The sequence below is a fragment of the Crotalus tigris genome, unplaced genomic scaffold (genome assembly GCF_016545835.1).
Source record: "Crotalus tigris isolate CLP2741 ecotype Arizona unplaced genomic scaffold, ASM1654583v1 scf7180000024384.25900115:4084858, whole genome shotgun sequence".
Classification (NCBI taxonomy): domain Eukaryota; kingdom Metazoa; phylum Chordata; class Lepidosauria; order Squamata; family Viperidae; genus Crotalus; species Crotalus tigris.
In genome coordinates this window covers 2,408,583-2,432,561 of record NW_024100554.1, presented here as the reverse complement: position 1 = coordinate 2,432,561, position 23,979 = coordinate 2,408,583, and the positions used below count along the sequence as shown (strand labels likewise).

The 23,979-nt window shown below is 37.4% G+C and overlaps 2 protein-coding genes across 7 annotated transcripts in view; one reads left to right on the top strand and one right to left on the bottom strand.

The window, feature by feature from the left end:
• Nucleotides 1-9,155: 9,155 nt before the first annotated feature.
• Nucleotides 9,156-13,535, bottom strand: ODF1 (outer dense fiber of sperm tails 1). The gene is made up of 2 exons (XM_039328924.1): nucleotides 13,090-13,535; nucleotides 9,156-9,622 (listed from the first exon to the last, which is right to left on the bottom strand). The coding sequence occupies exons 1-2, from the start codon at nucleotides 13,383-13,385 to the stop codon at nucleotides 9,304-9,306; spliced, it is 615 nt and encodes a 204-aa protein (XP_039184858.1). The 5' UTR covers nucleotides 13,386-13,535; the 3' UTR covers nucleotides 9,156-9,303.
• Nucleotides 13,536-20,690: 7,155 nt separating this feature from the next.
• The window catches only part of UBR5 (ubiquitin protein ligase E3 component n-recognin 5), an 89,009-nt gene continuing 85,720 nt past the window's right edge, over nucleotides 20,691-23,979 (top strand). For all 6 annotated transcript variants that reach the window (XM_039328900.1, XM_039328899.1, XM_039328895.1 and 3 more), the window contains exon 1: nucleotides 20,691-21,036. In XM_039328900.1, the coding sequence (XP_039184834.1) occupies nucleotides 20,975-21,036 (62 nt within the window). In that variant the 5' untranslated portion in view covers nucleotides 20,691-20,974. The remainder of the gene's footprint in view (nucleotides 21,037-23,979) is intronic.

Sequence of the window (23,979 nt, the reverse complement as noted above, 5' to 3'; positions counted from 1 at the left end):
CATGTGTTTTCAGTTTTTTATATTTTATTTAAAAATTGATATTGAAATTCAGCGTGACGCTATTTGAAGCGTTCTGAACTTAAATTGCTAAGAAGATATTATATATAATGATTTTTACATGATTGCTTCTAACAATGACCTCTAAATTTTCCTTTGAGCCATGAGCACTTAAAATAATGGGATATAAATGTTATAATAAGCTGCCCATGGTTACCTTGAGGTAAGATGGGCGTCCTATAAATTTTATAAATAAATAATAAAAATATCTAGCAGCAAATAACATGGTGTAAGATGATAGAATGACAAAAAGAGTGATCTGGTGCAAACCCCTCTTTTGTACCCATGACATATGTCCAAAAAGGCAAGATTGTATTATGATCTCTCAAAGAAGTGGGGTCACCTAAGTTTATCAGGATGCACCCATTAATGTCCAGGTTGCCATGTTTTATAGTAGCTGTAGCTTCCAATTATTGTTCAAGGGCAGCTCCATGAATTGTATGTTTAGGTAGTCAAAATGAGAAGTAATTTGGGCATAAGTGGCTATAAGCATGGCTTCCCAGACCACAAATGGTCACAATTGGCATACGAGATTTAACAGTACTCTCCTAGCCACAGCTGTCCCCTGCTCCTCAAATAAGAGCTGTAAGTCTAGAAAAGGTCCCAGACTGTGGATCACCTGTCAGAAGAGTCAGAGATGGAATTTCCCTGGAATTGGTGGGCCAGAAACCCAACACCATTTTGTCTTGGAGTGATTCAGTCACAGTCTTTCCCTCCCCCATCCAGATCCTGATAGCTCTAAGAACATCACCACCTTCTTGCCTGTTCAGCCTGGGGAATGAGATGTAGAACTGGGATCATCAGCATATAGATCAGGGGTTCTCAACTTGGCAACTTTAAGCCTTGTGGACTTCAACTCCCAGAATTCCTCAGCCTGACTGAGGAATTCTGGGAGTTGAAGTCCACAAGTCTTAAAGTTGCCAAGGTTGAGATCCCCTGATATAGATGATCCTGAATCCTATACTGACCAGATGATTTCCCCCAGTGGTTTCATGTAGATGTTAAAAAGAAGTAAGAAGAGAGAAGCAATCCACTGAGTAGAAGTCTGGTTAGATTTCTCCCACCATCACTTCCTGGAACCATTTCTTCAGAAAGGAGAACCATAAATCAACAGCAAATGTTTTTTGCTTTGGGTCAAAAGCTCTTGAACAGGATCATTGTGATACTTCTGAATCAGAAACCACATATTTTAAATATTCTAAATACTTGACCTTTGGAAATCTGAGAGTCATATATCAAATGCATCATTAGCAAGCTTGTAGGGTTATTTTTAAAATGTTCAGACATATTGACACATGACAAATATAAATATCTTACAAGGGCAGTCTCGCATTTGGTGTGCCATGAGGCTTATAAGTAACAGGGAATTGGCAAGCATCACAGTTGATCCAGCCAATTACAAATTCTTCTGAAACTTTATATTTTCCAAATATTCAGCTTGTGGATGATATCTGTCCTTTTCATCCTGCAATATATGATTTTGAAAATGTTTTCAGTTCTCAATTTATTAATTATAGTGTAATTAAAGCAGAAATGATAGGTTTCCATATACGCTATCAAGTTCCATGGATTCACAATTTGTTCCAAGTCATGGCTTATGACTGGTGTGTAAACACATATAATTGTTCAATAAATCATAGATCAGTGCAATTCTATCTTATGCAAATCCATCAGTGCAATTCTATCTTGTGCAAGTCATAGTTTGTCAACAAAGCTTAGTGAAATAATGTATTATATCACCCCTCCCCAAATTGTGGCTTATATAATTCAATAAAACTGCCAGGAAATAATATTTATTATCTAGGTGATTTTTCTTTGTTGTTTTGCAGATTAATGAGGACTAGTATAATGCTCAGTTCATTATCACTTTCTGACTAGATTCCTATTTGCTTAACATATAATAGAGAAAATTATTGTGACATTAAGTAGAAAAACATAGCATGCCATCTAAATTCATTTTAATATAGCTATTCAAGTCTAAACTATAACAACTATTTTTAATAAAAATGCCAATAATCACAATGCTCGTATTATTGTCTCAGTAATGGCATTACAATACATTATAAATGGAGAAATGAAACTTGAGTCTAGCTAAAGAATATTCTTAAATGATTGTAAACAATTTATAAACATTATCAACAATGCTTCAATTGCTCTGATATTGGCCAACGTAGAAAGTTTTGTTAGTATAGGAAAATTGAGAGTTTAACAAGAAATCAAGAGAACAATTAACTGCAAATTCACTAAGGATATAGGCTTAATTTACCTTTACCTTTTTAATTTCTAACATTTTTAGTTTTATCATTATTTCTCCTGCCTAATTTCAGTTAACAATCTTATTGCATCTGGCAATCTCAAACAATTAGTGTTCCAACTTCCAATTTTGATTCAGGTTATAATTTTTTCCAATCTTACCATTTGTTTATGATACATTTGCTCTGTAAGTTAAAAAGATGTGCGGACAATATGCATTTTTTCTCACTTTTTTCTCCATTCTGGGCCAGTCTGTTTCACTAAATTAAGTTCTTATCATTGTTTATTGCAAATATATGTTAGAAGAATAAGTAAACTTTCTGGCACACTGTTCGTCCTTTTAGGTATGTCAGATCAGGAAGCAGACACGAGAGGGGTTCCAGGAATGGTACTTTTTTCTTGCAGTTTATATTATCAGAGTTTTGAAAATCTGACAAAGTTTCCTTCTACCCTCTATTACACCAAAGATGATCAAGGAGAGATATCTTGAGTTTCTTTCTAACCCTCTCTTCCTTCCCAGAGCAGAGCCAATTTTTAACGAATGTTCTTGCATTCCTTTTTCAAGATTAGTTTCCTATTTTTCTGCATATATCCATTATCCTTAATATATTCCTCATTTTGGAATAATCTACATTGCCAAAGTGATGTAGTATTTAATTAATTTCTCTCTTATCTCTCATGTTTGCTTTGGGTTCTTCTCCCCTTTCTAAAACCTCTCTGTCTCTTTGGCATTTGCCTCTTCACTAAGGGGGTATTTTTCTTTGTAAGCCAATACTATGGAATAGGTTTTTGACATGTGTCAGCGGTGCATCATTAGAATGCTAGACAAATATTAAAGAATAAAAACATTGCTTAATTGTCCATAAAGTGGAGGAAGTTGTGGTGCATAAAGGGGAGAAAAGAATGCAAGGGAGCTGGAGAGTTCCTCACATTTATATTTGCTGAAAGATGAATTTAATACTTGTAGTTTTGTCTGCTCTGTTGTAAGGTTATTGTTTCTTTAAATTATTACACATCAATAGTAACAGTCAAAACAATGTAATGAACTGCAACTGGAAACATTTTCAGTATGAAATTTAGTTCATCTTTAAATGCTTGGGAGTTCTCATTGTGGGGATGTGAGTCAAAAGAAAGGAATTTTGAACTTGAGACTTATCTGCCAGTATGTCATGCATCTTAAAAGAATTTTGCAGCAATTAGGAAAAAAGCATGCAAAACAAGAAGAAATGGTTCATGAGAGTGAAAAGCTGCATCTGGAAAACCTTGAGAGCTAAAAGTTTGGTGTTGGAATTCTTTATGTAAATGAGGCAGCACATCTGATAGTTTTTCATGAGCAATTGCTGCTCAGTACAGGTAGTCCTTGAAAAAAGTAACTGACACCCAGTTGCACTTAACAACTGTTGCAGAATCCCCAAAGTCATATGATGTATTTATGATGGTTGCAGGTCCTGGGGTCATGTGTCACTATTTATGACCTTCCCATCTGGCTTTCAAAAAACAAAGTCAATGGAGGAAGCTGAGTTCACTTAAAGATTGTTTGATTCACTTAACAACTGCAGTGATTCATTTAACAAGTTTGGGAGAAAAGTCATAAAATTGGGCATGACTCACTTAATAACCGCCATGCTTAAGAATGGAAATTTTGGCCCATTTGTGATTAGCAATAGCACTTAGACCTATATACCGTTCCATAGTGCTTTACAGCCCTCGCTAAGCAGTTTACAGAGTCAGCATATTGCACCTAACAATCTGGGTCCTCATTTTACCAACCTCAGAAGGATGGAAGACTGAGTCAACCTTGAGCAGGTCAGGATCGTACTGCTAGCAGTCAGCAGTGAGTTAGCCTGAGTACTGCATTCTAACTCCTGTGCCACCACACAGTAAGTTAAAGGCTACCTGTAGTCACATAACAAACAGAACAGTGTACAGTAATATCCAGCAAATCCATAAAGGGAGAAAGGCTGTATTTTTGATGATTAGCAATACAATATTGCTTTTAATAAGGCTGAGGGCAGACTATGTCTGGAGCTGCAGCATTCTATTCATCAGGTTGGGTAAATATAAAATATTGGGCACCAGCTGAGAGCTGCTAAAATATCTTGGATCAAAAACAATTTTTTTTAAAGAAAGAATCTAATTACTAGCTCCCTGTAGGTGGAAAGGACATCTATCTGCAAAACAAAGCGTTAATCTGAGAGATCACTGGCAAGACAAAATCTATGGAGCTATAAGCTATAAGTCTGGGGAAAAAACTAAGATGGAAGTAATAGTACAAAGAGGTCCATAAACATTAACTAGTTTCTTAGATTACAAATATCAGAACTGATTTGGATAGATGTTAATAGCCAATGAAGAGGTTACTCAATGTATGTTATTGCTGAACCTGACATTAAGTTCAAATTAAATTCAAACAATTCTTGCCTATGAATAACTGCCCAAAGGGCATCAGAGTATTGATTGGAACCACAGGACACTGTGTCATCTACCAGCCATTCTGTCATGTTCTTTCTTATTCCATGCATCAATGAGGTCATTGACAGAGTGGTCAGCCTTTCTCTCAAATATCCCCTAGAATAGATCTTGTTAGTAATAGTTAGAACCAAAGAGGATCCACCAACCTAAGCCAGCACTACTTCTTCAAAAGGCAATCCAGATCTACCACCTCAAAAGCAAGTTTAAATAAGATGGAAGCAAAATGATTAAATTTCAGATGACTCACTACCCATAGTTGCATCTAGACTCTTACTCCAATTCCTGTCTCCATTCTACTATTTCCCACTCAGGATCTTCTTTCTCAGAATATTTCATACTTTCTTCCCTAGACTCCAACCCCTACTGCACTTGTTAGGTTTGTCTGACTCTGAGAAGACTCAACACTCATCAAGCTGTTTGGAAACCCCCCTTTCATTTTTAAATTCTGTGTTTATCCCTGGAGAATCCTGTTGCAATATCTTCCATTTTGTTTGGATGGTGCTGTTTTGGTTATGAAAGGTTCCATATTTAAAGAAAATCTCTATTTGCCCTGAGTGCATAATTTATTTATTTTTTTGCAGCTCTATCCTTCCCTTTCTCCAAGACTCAAGTAGGTCTAACATTGGCATTTCCCTTCATTTTTGTTTGTCCTAACTTTGCCCCAAAAAGAGCCCATTAAAGCAACCACACAGTAGTTGAATTGGAACGGGAGAATATCCACAGAATTGCAACTATACATACATGCAAACCTATGCATATAATTTGGGGGGGGGGGATGTTTGTGCATGCTTCTGAGTCCATGAATCAATCTCAGTAAGTCCCTGCTGTTTTCTTCAGAAGATTTTTCAGAAGTGACTTGCCTTCTTAGGGCTAAGAGAGAGTGAAATCTTAAGGTCACCCAGCTGGCTTCTTGCCTAAAGTAGGATCAGAACTGATGCTTTCCTGATTCTCATGCAATGCTTTAACCAGTACACCAGAATGACTCATATATATGAAGGTAAAAGGATAACATTTTTTGCTATGGAAAGAAGGAATTGCATAAGAGTTTGTACTAGGCTTCTCTTCCAGGAATATCTTTGGCCCACCTAAGGAAAATCAATATCCATGCCCCAAGATTAGCCTAAAACGGGAATGAGTAAAGTACACTTCCGGCCATGCTTATTTTGAAAATTTTCACCTGTCTGAAAATTATATAAATAGAGTGGTGCTTAAGCTATACAAATACATGCCACCTAGTGGTAATGTTATCAAATATCCCTCAAAGTCTTTTATTTTTGTGAAAACTGGAAGATCAGCTTAAGTTTGATGAGGGTATCTATAAATCACAATTATCTGTGCTGAAACATTTGCTGGTAGTAAACAAAGCACCTGTGCACCTTGAGAAAAATACTGAAGCTGATTTAGGATAGTTCACAATGAATTACCACCTGCGTACATAGAAATAGTGTAAACATCTCTCACAACATAGGGCAGGAGTCTTCAAACTTGGCCCTTTTATGACTTGTGGACTTCAACTCCCAGAATTCGTCAGTCAGCGTGCCTGTGAAGTCCACAAGTTATAAAAGGGCCAAGTTTGAAGACCCCTGAAATAGGGACATACAATGCAGTTTATTCTTCAGAGGAAAAAAACTGATAGTGAATAAAACAGTGACCGAGTAGTGCGAAAGAAGTATGTCTAATAATGAGAAAATGATGAGGATCAAACTGCAAAATAAATTTATGGAAGAAAGGTGAACGGTCAAGAGAAAGAAAAAGTTATGATTGGTTTTGTTAGCTACTCAAAAACTTGAGAGATGTTTAAAGAATAGAAGGATATATATATATATATATATATATATATATATATATATATATATATATATATATATATATATGTTTTCTGAGGTTTTCGCGGGTATTTGTATGTAGGTCTTTGGTTGTTCGGATTTTCTCCCGCGTAAAATTGGAAGTGTCTTGGCAACGTTTCGACGAAGTCTCATTCGTCATCTTCAGGCTGGTGTTTTCAGCTTCGTGCAAAGCACGAAAAGCTGAAAACACCAGCCTGAAGATGACGAATGGGACTTCGTCAAAACGTCGCCAAGACACTTCCAATTTTACGCGGGAGAAAACCCGAACAACCAAAGACCATATATATATATATATATATATATATATATATATATATATATATATATATATATATATGAAGCAGTGTGTGGAAGTTAAAGCATGAATAATTTGCAAATATAAACATAGGTGGAATAGTAAATTGTGGTTTTATTCACTATCAGTTCATTCAGCAACCATTCCTTATTAACCCTTTTGCTTGGTTTACTAAACAAAGTTCTTATGGATCCCATTTCCACTCTATTGAGTGAACTTTTCTTTCCTCTGACATAAGCAGCTCTCCCTGCCAAAGAAGAAAAGTGTAGTGATATGCTCCTAGTCTCGGCTTTCTTTTATTTAACATTCATCCCTTGAACAGCCACATATCATCCACTTACCTTTTGACCAGCATTTGCGCATGCTTTAAGTTGCCCAATCAATTTCCCATTTTCATCTATTTGGCCTGTGTTTGTTACCATTTATGTATATGATTTCATCTATTTGATCTGTTTGTTACCATTTATGTATTGTTTGCAGTTGATTTATTTCCCTTGTCAAACACAATTATATTAATTTCTGTTGTAAACAAGAATAACAATTTGGCAAAACCTTTTAGAGGCCCCTAGGGGTCACTTAAGGCTTTGGTCTAGCTTTGAGTCTTCAGGATGTATATTTCTGATCTCTGTGATAAGAGGTGACAAGATTGGAAAAATCGGAAGTGTGGGATACTGTATAGAGGAAAAAAATACACCACTAAAAATATATGATGGAAATATCAGAAAATCAATACCATGGACAAGTGGTGGAAATTGGCAGGGTTTTTTTTTTTAAACTAAATTTATCTTGTATAAAATTTCAGAACAAGGCTGCCTTGTTATTATATTTAGCAAACTATGTGATACACTGTATGTAGCCATCCTATAAATTAAATATTATCTGGCAATAGGATAAATTATTTGCATAGAAATGCTCTTTGCATAAGCAGTGATTTTACCAGATAGAAAGTTCAACCCTAATTTATGTGGATTGGCGGGGGGGGGGGGTTTATTTTAGCACCAGATTAAAACATACTTCAAGTGAGATTTTTTTAAACATAAAATGTTACTATTTTACATTACTGGAATTCCACATTCTAATTCCATGGCAATATGTGTAGGCCCCAATTCTCATTCTCCAGCCAGTAATGGTGGATGGGGAATTTTGGAATTAAACTCTAATTTATATGGACCATGACAGCTGCTGGAGTAAGATTCCCTCCAACTTATGCTGTTCATTTCTTTGTTGTCATTCAAAAATGTGCTAATTTTGGATTCAAAAGGTTTTTTTTTCTTTTGCTGTCCTGCCATTTCCCCTGGATATAAGGCAAACCAGCCTGGAATCTGAACTACTTACCTGAAATCTTCCATTGATCTCAACGGGATTGACTTCTGCATGGATATATGTAGAACTGTGCTACACGTAATATTGTACCAGAAGGCCACATAACCCTGGAATGAGGCAAAGGACTCTAGGAAGATTGAGACCAAATCAAATGCAGAAGGGCAAAGTCAGCCCAGGCATTTTGTAACTTGAGGCAAAAGACATGATGCTGGGGGAAGTTATGGGTGGGAAGCCCATAGAGATCATCAGCTAAATTTTACTTTCCCACTAGAGATAGATTATCCCTTCTACCACTTTTAAAACAGCAGGATACCTTGTGGAGGGTACAAGGCAAGTCAGGGGATGTACAGAGCTTCTTCCCTCACCATCATGTCAACCATCAGTGTGCACTTTATGAGGTTGTTTCACTCTGTTTGGCCCTGTATGGGATGTAGCCTGAGAACTAGAACTCCAAATTTCTTTTCAAACCTAATAAATGTCAAAAGGCATATCACCATGAAAGGCTGTAAGGGTCTAATACTAGGTTGGAATACCCAATGTCCATATTTCATTGAAAGCTGCTTTGGCACCAGTTTCTTTGTATTATACTACAAGTTTAAAAATGAAGAAGTTAAGTTGCCTTCAGTCAGACTATTTGCCATTAAGTCCAGTTCCTTCTATTCTAACTAGCAGCAACTGTCCAGCGGCTTTGGCATATAGTCTTACCTGCCCCGTTATTTAATCCCTTTCTAAATGGAAGTGCCAAAGCATGTGTCCGGTTATTGAGTTGCTTCCCTTCTCTAAAGCTTTCTTAAGAAAAATAAAAATACTATTTTCTATCCCTGTTTCAACTGCCAACTAAGCAGACCTTCTTCAAGGAACAAATAACATTCCCCCCCCCCCCAGAAAAAAATGTACAGTCAGACCGATTGATGTGCAACACTGTCATTGTTGGAAGAAGTTTACACATTTCCTAACACATGATCAAAGGGCAATGCTGAAAAAATGCCGTTTTCATGAGGTCCCAGTGTGTCCCATCCTTGCACTGTACAGCTACCAGAGCTGGTTGCCCAATGTTTAAAGAAGACCAAGGAGACAACAAGGAGGCACACAGCAAGGTGATTCTATCCTCACAAGACTGGTCGGTCCTATGGTGTATGTTACTTCATTCTCACAAATTCCTGGTGGTAAACAGATCTCCTTGGTGACAGTTGAATAGTTGTATTCCTTCCCTCTACAAGTCTTAAATTCTTCTTCATGTTCAGCACAAACTTTAACCTTCCCATCTTGCACTTTCACTGTAATGTCTTCTGGGTCAAAACCTTTAACATCCATTAAAGCTAAAAGCTTTGGGCGACTACATGCTGCCATCATTTTACAAACCCTTCTTCGAATCCTGCAATTATAACAAAGAAGAGGATAAGAGTGCAACATACCAATTTAAATATTAGAATATCCTATACAAATCTGATGATATACAAAGTTCAGTACTTAGCAGCAGAAGTTAATACATCTCAAATGTTGCTGGAAACTAAGCTGTAGAGATTAAAAGAAATGTTTCAGAGCTGAACTCATCTATATTCTACTGAGGTTAGTAATAACAGATTAGTGAAATTCCTGTCAGTGTTGGCATTACTGACATGATTATACACAAGAAACATCCACACAAATTTTATTAGGGGGAAAATTGGGATGCTCTAGCTTAGAAAATGCTGAAAGATTATCAAAGGATGCTAAAAAAAGAATTGGGAAAATGTATGATGCAAATTGTGTTTCAGAATACTCTTTTTTGCTAGGCTCTTATTTGCACAATGCTAAGTGTGATGTAAATCTATCTACTTTGTTAATGCTAAAAAAATAGCATTATAAGGTAAAAAAACAAACAGAAGAGAATATATGTAGCTCAGGTTGACCTCCTTAGTATTCCCTAGCTTGGTTGTTTGTCAGTTAATGAAAATCTGCAAGCAAACAATCAAGTTTAGAAAGCACCAAGGACTCCACAGAGTTAGTATGATTTGTGGATTGGGTACTTTAAACAGGATAAACTGGCCCTTAGTTCAGATAAGGTGAGACCTTATTCAGAAGTATCAGGACAATTTAGGCTAAGAGGGAAAACTTTTTTTTAAAAGCACCCTATACACAACTATATACATATCTTGGAAAATGCACTAATAAACTATTTTGGAATTTTGTCAAGACAATTGCATGGAACTGTCCATGAAGTTTCCAGGAGATGAAGAAAACTTGAAGACTTTTAAAATATTTATTCAATCACAAGTTTCTCATTTTTCAAATGAATATTACACGTCACAATGAAACTTTTATATCTATATCTATTTTCCATTGGGCTATCTAATTATATAGTCATGTATAACCTCAAACTAACAATTTCCATCAGGTAGGTATGTGGCTGTCAAGTGACTAATCAGAATGGCTTCTTAAATATACAATTGTCCAGGCTCACTGGGCCATACTCACTACAATACTCTTGCCATTACCAGTTGACTTAATGCAATATGTAAATTTGGACAAAATGGTGATATCAGAATAGATACATCTTTAAAATGTACCAGTAAATTCTGCCTTTTTTTATGGACTCAGAATGTAAATCTATTTTGAATCAAACAGCAAGCAAATCTTTGTAATAAATAAAATATAGTCCTAAATATAAGAAAAGAACTTTGGCTATTGAAGACTTAGCTATATTCAGACTGCCCAGCCAAAATGTATTCAGTATGAGTCTGCCTTTAAATAAATCAGATTTCAGCTGCTAGAAGGCAGCCACTGGAATCCTTGTTGTAGACAAATGGTTGCATCATGTTACACTGTTTAACCAGGAGCCATATTTGCCAGTTTTCCCAGGCTGAATCAACTTTCTGCAACCTGATGCTCTTCACAATGGTTGGAAAATCACTCTTGACCTCCACATTCAACATGGCCAGGTGAGGTGAACCTTCCATATAAGAGTCTCCTTGTGAGACAAATGTAACTTCTGATGTGTTGCTAATTTAAATGCATTTTACAAATAAACTTGCTTTTGCTGATTTTTAATTAAAAGGGCTCAATCTTGTTGCTGTTTGATAGGGAGAAAAATAACACATCCCTTTGCTAGCTTCCGGTTTGAGACTGTGATTACTAAGCAACAATATATTAGTCTTGAAAAAAAGTGAGGGGTTTTCTTCAGAAGACTGATTAGGAAGAAGACAGAGACCAAGCTGTAGTTTGATTTTTCATTAGGCATAATATTCCGGATCATATTTAACTTTTCTTTTTCTATCAGGCTTTCACCAGCGTACCACAATAGCTACCTGCTCTCTTCCCCTCCAAAAATTTTTTTCATGTGAAGCCAAGAGTAAGGCATGGCTAGAATAATAAAGTCTATTATAGATACCATTAATCTTAATAGTGAGAAATATAATCTTCTAGAAAGTCCAGGGAAGATATTCTTATTCTATATTATGTCCAATGTTTTAAACTTTACATTTCTTTCTCCCAACTTTGCAAGCAGCTACAGTAGCTATGGTTTTCTCAAGCTTTTTTGTTATGGAAGCTCGCAGACTATTTTCAAAACAGCCTCTTCTTTTCCCAAGCTCCCCACTTCTTGCCTCGTCATTCTCCCGAAGATTTAGTGCAAAAAAAAAAAAAAAAGAGAACTAGCCATGTCTTGTATTTAATGTATAAAGCTGCTTCGCTTTCTTCAATAGATAATGAGGAATTTCTCTTCATACTAGCTCAAAATCCCATAAAATACATAAAATACTCACCATGAATTCAGAGATTAGGAAAAGTGTGCACTGAACCTCAATTATCCACAATATTATTTAAAGGAGATCGTATTAGGACAAGTTATTTTTATTATGATGTAGAGTTTTGCATTTATAGGATTCTATTAGGCCAGGGGTAGGCAACCTTGGCTCTTTTATGACTCGTGGACTTCAACTCCCAGAATTCCTGAGCCAGCATGGCTGGCTCAGGAATTCTGGGAGTTGAAGTCCACGAGTCATAAAAGAGCCAAGGTTGCCTACCCCTGTATTAGGCCTTAGTATGGATCAGAACTACATAATCTGATACTTCCATACTGTGGTTCTGATCAACATTTCTCGCCCTCTGAAGGCACCCACTGGTGACAAATTTCCCATTGATAAGCATTGTAGGGCATCTTTCAAGTAGAATCCCCTTATCCTGAGTCGTAGCTAACTACATTTTAGTTAGTTGTACAAACCCAGTCATAGGGCTAATTTATAGTTCAGTGTCTCCTGCATAATATGGGTTAAAAGGCCCCTAGCAGTGCACTAAAGATAGAAACGTGAATATCAAGGAATACATCAATTGAGAAATGCAAAGACCTTGAGAAGGAAAACAAAGAAATATATTCCTCATCATTAAATCTCTAGTAACATCTCCATTTGTGAAATTGGGAGAGCTAACAGTTATACATAGTTGGGTAGTTTACATTGACTTGCAATGTGACATACAATATTTCTGTGCTACCTTGGTCAAATAGTTGTGAGAAACTTTGAAAACCCAATGACCAATTTCGTCTGCAGATGAAGCCAGCTGATCCTTTGGGGCTCAATGTGATGTCATGACACATACAAAGAGAGGGCAGGGCTTGTGTTGTGATGCCATGATGCTATGCCATGCTGACTCTCCTTGCCCCCACCAACAGCCACTGCCACTTTCACTGAACTGGCAGCCTTTTTCTTGAAAACAGGCTATACCTCATCCCAAATGAAAATATGAGGCATGTAAGACAAATTATGTCCAGCCTCTCTTTCAATGACCAATGGAACTAGTACCATTAATTCTCATTTCATTCCCCACTGGTTCTTGATCTAGTAAATAAAGAGGAAACAGACTTACCTGGCCAGTTCTTGCTCAGCTTCTATTTTAGCTCTAATAGCTTTCCGCTCCAAGGTTGAGAGGCAGAGCGGCCGACAGGGACGGCAACATAGTATGTCACACAGGCAATGGGGGTAAGGATGGAGAAGGCAGCAACATTGGGGATGGAGATTTATATCACAGAGGCAGTGAGTCTGCACATCGCAGATTTTAGGGCAGCAACTCATGTCTATAAGCTTTAAACGCCTTTTCATTTCTCTGTCAGTTCGCCTTAAATTTCGCCTCACAGTTTCCAAAGCGTGACAGAATGTTGCCATTAGAAAGCATTAAACCATATTCACTTACGAGTACAGCCTTTGAAAAAGGGCACCCGTCAGGAAAAAAAAATTGGTCTTGCAAGCCCTGGCCAGAAGATTGCATTAAGGAGCTAGCTCCTGATGCTTTAGTTGTACTTCAGCATGCCGTTTATGACATCATTACTGTGTAAGTATGTCACAATCTCACCATTTCCATGGGAACAGCAAACAGTATATCCCAGAGTACCAAATACAAACTCGTTAACAGAAAGTGTCAAGTGTGCGGTTTTTATTGAATACTATGGTTTAGTAGCCTACATTACACACAATTTTTATGCTCTCTTAATAAGGAGTGCACTTTGTGTTTGTGTTAATAGTTGGGATATGATAATTCAAAGCTTTATAAGTCACAACAAGGCATCATCTAGCCTCAGAAAAAAAATATTTATAGAAAGGAAGCAAGTGTATCCCGAAAACTGAAATGGATTGACAATATATGGTCATAAAGTTATAGTCTGGGGCTAAAAATAATGTTGCATTATTGATAACCTTCAGTTCCAAATTAGCCCTTATACTTTTTGATCAAAATCTCATAACAAACAAAAAGCTTTTTCAAAAGAAGAATGATTTATTTGAAAGCATTTGGGGTTCAATATGATAGCTGTTTAGGAGGAGTCCCTGTGGGTTTTACTCCACTCATCCTTGCTGACTATAGGTGCTCATCTCTGTTTCAAGGCCATTAAGCCAGTGCTGTCCAAAAGATATTTCTGTGATTGCTATTTAACCCAGTCTATAACTTTCTTGCTATGGTCAGATAGACCTTAGTTATCATAAGCCTGGATGAGAAGTAACAAGATGTAGAGCAGGGGTATCAAACTCGCAACGTCACATGACGTGTTGCGATGTATTCCGACTTTTCTTCCATTGCCGGCAACAGGGTGGGTATGGTTTCGGTATGACGCATTTGGCCCATGGGCTGGCAGTTTGACACCCCTGGTGTAGAGGGTATAAAGAATGGTGTTGAGGGACAGGACAAAGAGCCACTATCAAAACAAGAGTCAGATAAAGGGGTACAGAGTCCAGGGCAGGGATGTTGCTTGAGTAAACATCTTAGACAAGACCTTCCTGAGTTCTCATGAAAGATAAAAGGAAACATAAAAAAATAAAATCTTCCATTTAGACTTGGAAGATTCTTTTACTATAGCTTTACAGTAAAAGTAGTATTGGCCTTTATGACATTGGATTCATAGTCTGATTTATCTTGCAGGGCTAACAAAAGATTGAGTTTTCACTCTTTCGCAGTGGTCTGGAGGCTAAGAGCTACTGAAGTATCAAATTCTGATGAGGTGAGGGTTTTGGTGACTGAAGCTATGATAGAATTGTAGGCATAATATTGCATAATAAAATAGTTATAAAGCATTAGCCAAGATTGCCCAGTTATCTCTTCATTACCAATATAATACTGAGCTATTATTAGTAAATGGTTAGAACACTAATATCATTAACTGAAGTACATATTCAAAAAACTAGAGTTCCTAATTTGGTGGCTACATACAGCATATCCAACAACTGATAGAATTTTACATGTCACCACAATTACTAATGAAATGTTAATTTAATTTCTGTTACGGCCACTTTGGTTTGGTAAAGACATAAAGCTAGAAACAGGGAGGGTATGAGTTCTAGTCCCGTCTTGGACATGAAGCCAAGTGAGTGATTTTAGATCCGTCACCCTCTCTCAGCCCCTGGCAAGGAGGCAATGACAATCCACTTCTGAAAAACCTTGCCAAAAAACTTGTCTAAGCAGTCTCTGAGAACTGGACATGATTGAGGAATAAACAAAATATTCTGTTAAATGCATGTCTGTAAGCAGCATCTACTTACAGATAGAACTGATTTTATTGGAGAATAAATATAATACTTTTAAATGTGCAAATAGAGTCTACTTTGCATTACGTTAACATCATCCTATTTCCCAAAGGGAAAGCAATCCACTATGGACACTTCCAGAATGTCTTATAATTTACTCTGCAAAACTATTAAAATCAGTAATATTAATTATTTACTGACAACTTATAAAATGTGTATTATCAGTGAATAAGCATCGTGTCAATGCAATTGACTGATCGTGTTGATTTGGCTACTTTTGCTAGAAGCAATTTATCAATACCTGTTTAGTGTTTTCCAACGAATACAAGGCTGAGTGTTTTTCAATGAATTTAGAAAAATCTCAGGGAAAAAAAATGGTTGTTGAAATGAGTTTTCAAAAAGAGGACTAAGCCAGGATTCCTGATTTGCAGGTAATAAATAACAAAGCTTTACAGTCTGCATCTGATATAAAACTGGCTCCCGGTGACTTTTTACAGTACTGGCTGATTTCTGTGTGTGAATCCCGCCATTAACTATATTATTCCCTCTATTTTTCAATTTGAGACATGGCAATAGGTGGTGTTCTTTCGCTGCATCTTGATGCATGATACTCAAATAAACCAAGTTATTTTATAGCAAAACTAATAGCAAGACAATAGTCACCCTAATCATTATTGTCAACAGAATTTTTTTCTACTTAGACATACATAGGGTTGTATTATTAAATACAGGTAGTCCTCTACTTATGACCACAACTGAGCTCAGAATTTCCACTGCTAAGCAAGCCACTTGCTAAGTGAGTTGCACTCCATTTTATGATCTTTCGTGCCATAGTTTTTAAGTGAATCTGATTTCACCCATTGACTTTGTTTGTTGGAAGCCAGCTATGATCACATGACCCTGGAACAGACCAGCTGTCAGAAATACAAGCTATTTGCCAAGCCCCTAAATGTTAATCATATGACCATGGGAACACTGCTTGTGGTTTTAAGTGTGAAAATCAGCCATAAGTCACTTTTTTTTAGTGCTGTTTGAACTTTGAACGGTCACTAAAATAAATGGTTATAAGTCGAAGATTACCTATGTGGATAAGAACCACACTGAAAAGGAAAACTAAAAATTAATGCTGGGAATTGTTGCCAAAACCCAAAATATTACCAGGACTGTTGTGCAGGAAGAAATGCATAAAATCTAAAAATTAGTGAAAAGAACTAGTTCTTCCTAATACATGAAATTAAATTAAATGATACATCCTGAATATGCTTGGAGATCTTATAGGACTGTAATAACTGACAAATCTTATGACAAGTATCAATCAACAGCATGCAGTGTCTTTCCAATGTAGGAATGTCGTTTTTCACAAGTGGCTGCTCAGAATCCCTCTTCATGGATTTTAAAAAAATCCTCCATATTTTCTTGTTCGAAAACTATGATGGTAAACTGAAGAATTATATTTTGCCATTGTTTAATATCTAAGGGAGTAAGCATGTGTCCAGGAAGCAAAAATAATACCGTGGGCCATATTGTTTTTATTGGAAAATTGTATTAATTTGCTCCCTACCATAATGCCAGGCTCAGCTATAAAACATTTAGACACAAGAATGTAGATTAGCACACTAAAAGTTGGCAATAACATTGGGAAGCAAAACTGCTCAATGACAACTAAAGAAAATAGCTTTCGGACAGTATATCCTCCTCAAAAAAGGAAGCCTTCAATCAGCTATTGTTTTGTAATATCTCTATCACTAAACTTACCTCATCTCCGATGCACTGTCTGTCTGTCTGTCTGTCTGTCTGTCTGTCTGTCTGTCTGTCTGTCTATCTATCTATCTATCTATCTATCTATCTATCTATCTATCTATCCACACACATATATTGTTATTAGCATAAACTTATTGAATAGGGTTGCAGACTTGGCCTAGGGTAAATCAGACTAGGAAATTCACAGGAAGACCAAGACTACCATTATTGAAATTGGCAGTTAAGAATAGAAATCTTTCAAGTCTGATTGGTCAAACTGGTAGGAAGACCTGGCAGCCCTCACCCATATTTTGGCAACTTGACATTGGAATGTTTATTAATTGACCAAAAGATGGCAGCAGAGACACAATTTCAATTATGCACATTTTACCTAAGATTCCAAGTTAACAACTGAAGTGTGCATTTTTAAAAATGGAGGGATTTGCCATTATGTTTATTCTAACAGGTTTAGTTGCCACGTGAAAACAACATGGCACCTCAATCTAGTTTATTCATGTTTCTGCTACCTCTTTTATTTAATCATTTCTGCTACCTCTTTTATTTAATCATTTGGTCCATGAATAAGTCCATGTTCTTTAAAATCCTTTCTGCCCCATTTTTTTGTTTTAAATAATATGTTGTCTGATGAAAATTCCAGTGACTTGAAAAGTGTGTCCCAGGTTTTTTGCATGTTTGGGTGGATCCTTTATATAGGATCATTATATAGAACTGCAATACTTTTTAAGATATGTATTTATAATAAGACTGTAGTTTGAGTATTTTTAAAATAGTTTTGATGATCACTTTGAGTTTCCTGTTAGAAATACAGAGATGGGATATTAACTGAAATGAGGATGCCACCTCAAAGGCCTTTTATAGTACAAGTTTTCCTGGTGGATGAGCTGCTTTGTTTCTCCTTGGAAAGGGATTCTTACTCTTCTACATGCCTTTCTTGCTGATAAGAGCTGCTTCTGTTCCAATATTAGTAGGGACTATGTTTTTTTAGCTTTACCAAAAAGAGTTTGGTTCAGAGCTAACTGGGGTACTATGTCAATACTACCAGCAGGAACTCTAGCACAGCAGCACAATTCATAGCACCAAAACCAAGTACTGTAGTTGGATTCTCAAATGCAGTATGACAATCAGGAATTTTAGGCTTTTATAGCACTGCCTTTCCTAGCCTGATGCATTCCAGATACATTGGATTTCAGTTCTCATAATCTGGTCCATCATAGCTACTTGAGGATTATCATGGATATTGTGTTGTATTGTACTATATGTGTTGTATTATATTTAACTTGGAAGAGACTATAGAAATAATTAGGGGAACTATTATAAAGGAACTAATTTAACTGAGGGAATGCCATAGAGTTAGGAACTACATTAAAAAAAAATTTACACAATGACTGAAGGAGTCCCAACTGAATTTTAGGATGATTTGACAACATATGAAGAACCAGACTGGGAACACATCTTCCTGGATTAAATCTATCAATGAGATCATTAAGAGTCAATACCAATTTATGACATATAGTCAGTCAATTTTAACATATGAAAAGGATTTGAATTGCTGCTTAAGAGAAGCATAGATGGCTCATTTAAAAGCTGCTTTACAGGAAGAAAACATTCTTATAGAAGCAGAAAGGATTTAAAGTAAATTGACCCTCTTAGAACATCAGGCAATAAATTTCGTTCTATTCCATTAAGGAACTTCTAAACCTGACAGATGAAGTATACAATATCATTCATCCATTTGTGGTAAAAAATAATTACTGCTTCATATATGTTCTTTCAAATCACAAAATCTTGTTTTCCAGATATAAACCAGAGCCTGTATTTGGTATTCTTTTCAACAGAAAAATAAATCGGCTATTTTAAATTTTCAAATACTTTTTGCAGAATTCTTTTAAGCTTAAGGCTCCTTCTTGTGATCTAACCATAGCATAAAACATGCTACATATTTTTAAAGAGTTTCTATTTAAAGTTAGTATTCCATCTTTTGTCTTGATACAAATTTTGCAGAATGGATTATGATGCCAAAAATGCCACAGGAGGCATCCCTTAAATTCCTGGCAATTTCCCAGATATTCTGCTTTGGCAGTGAGGTAGCTTTTTTTTCAAAATGGCTCTTCCCCCCTCCCCCAGAATCTCAATGTATTTAAATTCCACAGGCAGTCTAATTATTTGCCACATCTCCAATTGTATAGATTTGATCCATGGGATTGGAGACCAAGTGGGAAATTCCCCTCTGCCCAAGCAGCTGAAATGATAGCTGACAGGGCTAGGGAAGGTAGTAGGAGAGGCAGTGGTGAGAGCCTCTTTAACTGAAAGATTTCCAATCTCATGGATCAGCTTTGTACAATTAGATTTAGCAGTTATCTGCTAAATCTGCACCCCTCCCACTTTTCCTCTCACCTCATCCAACCCTGGTAACTGAGCCTTAGGCTGTTAGGTTGCGAAAGAACTGGGAGCAGGATTTTTAATTCAAGTTCACCCTCAAGCAGTCCCCAGAATAAAATCTGGGGTGGCACATTGCTGAGCCAGACCCCACTTTACCAATATAATCTCCCAGCACTTGCCATTTTTATTGATCCTAATTAACACACGTTCAATGTAATTTAATGCACTTTAACATTTAAGTGATTTTCTTCAGCAAAATACCAGATTTTGCTGCCACGAACTCAATCAACATCTCAATAAATCTGGTCAGAATTCTGTCCATCACATTCAAAAACAAAAGTTTCACATTTACTTGTTCTTTTTTTCATCATTTCAGGTTAGGCCTCTCAGTTTGGGAAGGACTGGACTACAACCATATCCCTTTACAGCATCCATTACCTTCAAGTAGCACAGCTATTAATACTTGGGAGGATGGGAGCTGCTGTTGAACTTATCTACATACCATCAATATGAAGAAAGATAACTCAGCAGCAATTTGTTTTTTTTAATCCAGCCTCTATTATTTTTATAAATAACTCGAGGCAGCAAGTATATGTAATGCTCATTCCTATTTTCCCCACAACAGCAACAACCCTGTGAGGTGGGTTGGGCAGAAAAATGGATTGCCCAAGGTCACCCAGCTGGCTTCAATGTCTATGGGGAGTCCTGGAACAGTCTCTGGATTTTTAGACCAGCACGTTAGGCACTCACAAACTGGCTCTCTTGTATGGTCACGTATCTTGAAGCTCCCCACTCCTCAAATACACCGCAAACTCCACAGAGAAAGCAACTCAGGCTAAGCGAAGCTCTTTTTTCAGACGAAAGTGTTTCCTGCATGCAGCTACCAAGTGCAGTCTTCTCCCCCCTCCGTCCCATTATGGACCTGCCCAGATAAGCCCGTCCTCTGGATTTCACACAACAGCAGAACAGACTCCAACACCATCGCCTCGGCGCGAAGATAGCAAGCAAGCTGCTAACCGCTTCTCCTCCCCCCTCCCCCCTCCCCCCTCCCCCACGCGGACTCCGAGCAATCAAAGCTCCGCCCATCGCCGGAGGCTGCACGTACCCTCCCTAACGCCTCCTCTCTAGAAAGAAAGCAACACTCCCCCCGCCTAGCCCTTCCTTCCCTTAAAACGCTTACGTCTGACGTAAGCACGCCGATCCCAGTCCCATCAGCCAATCTTTGCTGACTTTACAAGGATACTGCCGGTTCGCTAGTTAGTGAGGACTTTCTATTTGCTGTTGCTCAGGTGACGTCCCACCTTCCTCTCTGTTCCCGGCGCAGCGGAGGGAGGGAGGGAAGCGAGGGGCAGCTTGGAAGTTAAGATGGCGGCTCGTATGAGAGAGGGGTGCTGACCGAACCCTTTCCTGCCGTTCCTGCGCCCCGCGCTGCCCGGCCTTTCTCACTTCCCTCGTGCGGAGCGAAGGCTCCCGAGTGTGACCGCGACACCCTGAAGGAGACGCCAAGTTCCCCCTCGCCCGTCCTTCCTCCCGCCCCCCCTCCATTTCCTCCTTGTGCGCCTGGCTCCTGCCCGCCTCCCTCGAGGGAGGGGGAGCAAAACATGACATCGATCCACTTCGTGGTGCACCCGCTGCCGGGCACCGAGGACCAGCTCAATGACAGGTGAGGCGGGAGGGGACCCCGGTCAGTGCCCCCCGGGGGAGGAGGAGGAGACGAAGAGGGAGGAGTCCCCCGTGCGTGAGGGGAGGAGCCCCGGTATTTGGGTAGCGAGCGCGACGGGATGGAGATGAAATGCCGGGAGGGGGCTTGGGAAAGGGAGCCCTTTTCCCCGCGGATTTTAACCCAGTCTCGGAAGCGTTGAAAGTGAGGGCCGCGTGGATGTAGCTGTCCGAGCCGCCCTCCCGGGAACATCGCTTCTTACGGCGGCTGTTGAGCGAAAAGTTGCAGTGCCGGGCTTGCTTATTTGGGGGTGAATTCAGCACTTCCAGTGGGTTGTGGTTGGGATCCAGCGGGAAACGCGGTTGACTAGTTTTGGTTTGGGGGATCTGGAAAAGATGGGCTGGATTAGGTCCTTCCAGATCCTCTCGGTAGTGCTAAATGGGGCTCGGGAAACTTCATATTTTGTATAGGTGTGATTGTGAGTACTCTCCTGTTGCCTTGGTTGTCATGAACATATGCATTTGCAGTCGGATCCCGTAAGGCTTTAGGACCATAATGGATCTTTTATTTCTTGCGGTGTTGCAGATAGGATCAAAAATCTGTAGCGTCAGGATTTTCTTGACCTTGTTTAGAATGTTCTGGGATGTTTTTTGTCTTTTCGGTTTAATTTTTAATTTTCCATAATAGAGTTTGCAAAGGGTTATATTTTGTATCATAATTTATAGTTAATCTCTGAATGTAATTCAAGTCTATGTTGGTATCATACAAATACATTTCTACACCTACTGACTTAGGATAGTATAGAAAAAAGGATACCTGCTATGAGTAACCTGAGATTATTTCAGGTTGAATTTGCCTCCCACTCCCAAATGACTGAAACAAAAAGAAATGCTGAATGCTGAACCAGAAGCATAGATCAACCGGGGGAATTGCATCTCATCATACAGTATGATTGACCATAAACCAGAAAGAGGGTCTATAGTTTAATATGTCTTGGTTGGGTGTGGTTTCTTTTTGAATGACCTACTGACACATTTTGTACTGCAGTGCCATTTATTGAGAAGAAGGATGCTTCAGGGATTGGCTATAGCTTCAATATTATTTTGATTGGCATCTTGTTTCTGACATAGACTTGCCGAGTAGTGGAGATAAGAATTTGATAGTGTGGGAGACCTTTATGAAGCTACTTGATTCTAAAACTCTTCATACTTAAGAAGAACCCTTTGGGTTCTATGAAAATTTCTGCAGTTTTTCTTGATTGCCTTTCTAGGGTTCATTTTGTTTTCTAACAGGCTTTTAAATAAAATACAGAAAAATGTAAAGTTTTTTCCTCAGTATATTTATTGTACATTATATCTTTGTAGCACACTCTCCATTTGAGATAAAGCCGGTCTTACAATAACTAGTACAGTAGATAGAGATGTAGAGAGAACCCATTCAAGTACTGGTATTTTAAACATGGTGTCATTATTGTTTTTTTTTTTTTCATTTCTCTCTTCACATCTACAAATGTTTAAAAATAATTTAATTCTTAAGCAGATAGTCTTTGCTTTTAAACCAAAGCAATTTTTGTATTTTGTCAGTAGGTAAGTAAATTACGTGTGGTTTACATTGATGTAACTGACTAGATTGTATAAATGTAAAGAATATGTAATAAAAGTTACTTGCTATTGTAATATTAAAACTTTGTAAGATTGTTCTGTTTTTTCAGAGGTAATTGATAATGACATACAGCAGATGTAGTAAAATACATTGTCATGATGTCACAAGAAATGACAAGTGATACAACACTTCCAGGTATGGAGAGTATTCATTAGTATGGGATGCTTGCAGCAACATCCTTGAGTTTCCTCCAATTTCTAATTCTAGCTATGCTCTTAATAACTATCGACACTGCCTTAGTTTGATGATACATGGAGCCCCAAATTAGTGGACTGCATTTTACCCTAAAATGTCATATGAACTTGGTCTGGGTGATTTAGTTTATAGATCCGGGAATCGTGAACCCAATAAATTATAGAAACTATGATATATGAACAAAACATTTTGTGCTTGTTTGCAATATTCCATTGATATTTAGACACAATGGATTAAATCCAGATTAATTAAATTTAATTTCCACTGACATTAGTGAAAATAGAAGTCATATTTAGTGTTACATTGACTTTAATGAAATCTAATCTTGATGTGTTACTTTTACAGAACTTGAAATATAAAAATGTGAATGTCACATTAGACTTTGTTTTAAAGATACAGCATATTAAATGAAAAAATATTTCCTGTAAATGGGTTTTAAGAATGGGAATTATAGGATTGTAGAAAGGATTTTTTTAGGTTTATGGAAAATATATATTCTGAACATTAAAATACGTGTAACAAACAATCTAAAACATCACCAACTTTTTCTGTTTTGGTTTTCTGGTTTTTAAAATTTATTTTTATAGTTAACATACATATATATATATACATACATACAAACACTGAAATCTTTGCAGGATTGCCACTGTATACATGGAGAAATACATGGAGAAATACATGGAGAATATATTATATTGTTATATGTCTTTTCCTCTCTCTTCAAAAAAATAGATACATTGGTCCAAATTTAAATATAATTACCCTATTTACCTCAAGAAGCTGTGACTTCACTATATAGACATAAATCACACTTTTAATAATAGTCATCTAACAAATATTATAACTTTGAAATAATCCAGTTTGACTGGTATATAGCTCAGTTTATTACATCAGAATCTCCATTGTTATTAAAATGTAATAAAACTGCTGAAGATATAGTGAAAATCTTTTGTATAAATTTTCTTCTGTACCTATACTCTTAACTGATTCTCGTGTTTTTTAAGCAGTGTATGGATATGGCTTGAGAGTGTGCATTTTACTTGGCATAATGAGTAGATAAGTAAATGGGAACCACATTGTCCTGGAAAA

Coding starts and splice junctions, on each gene's coding strand:
- ODF1 (XM_039328924.1), bottom strand. CDS start 13,385: ATGGCAACATTCTGTCACGCTTTGGAAACTGTGAGGCGAAATTTAAGG. Junction 9,623..13,089: donor GCTGAGCAAGAACTGGCCAG/GTAAGTCTGTTT, acceptor TTATAATTGCAG/GATTCGAAGAAGGGTTTGTA.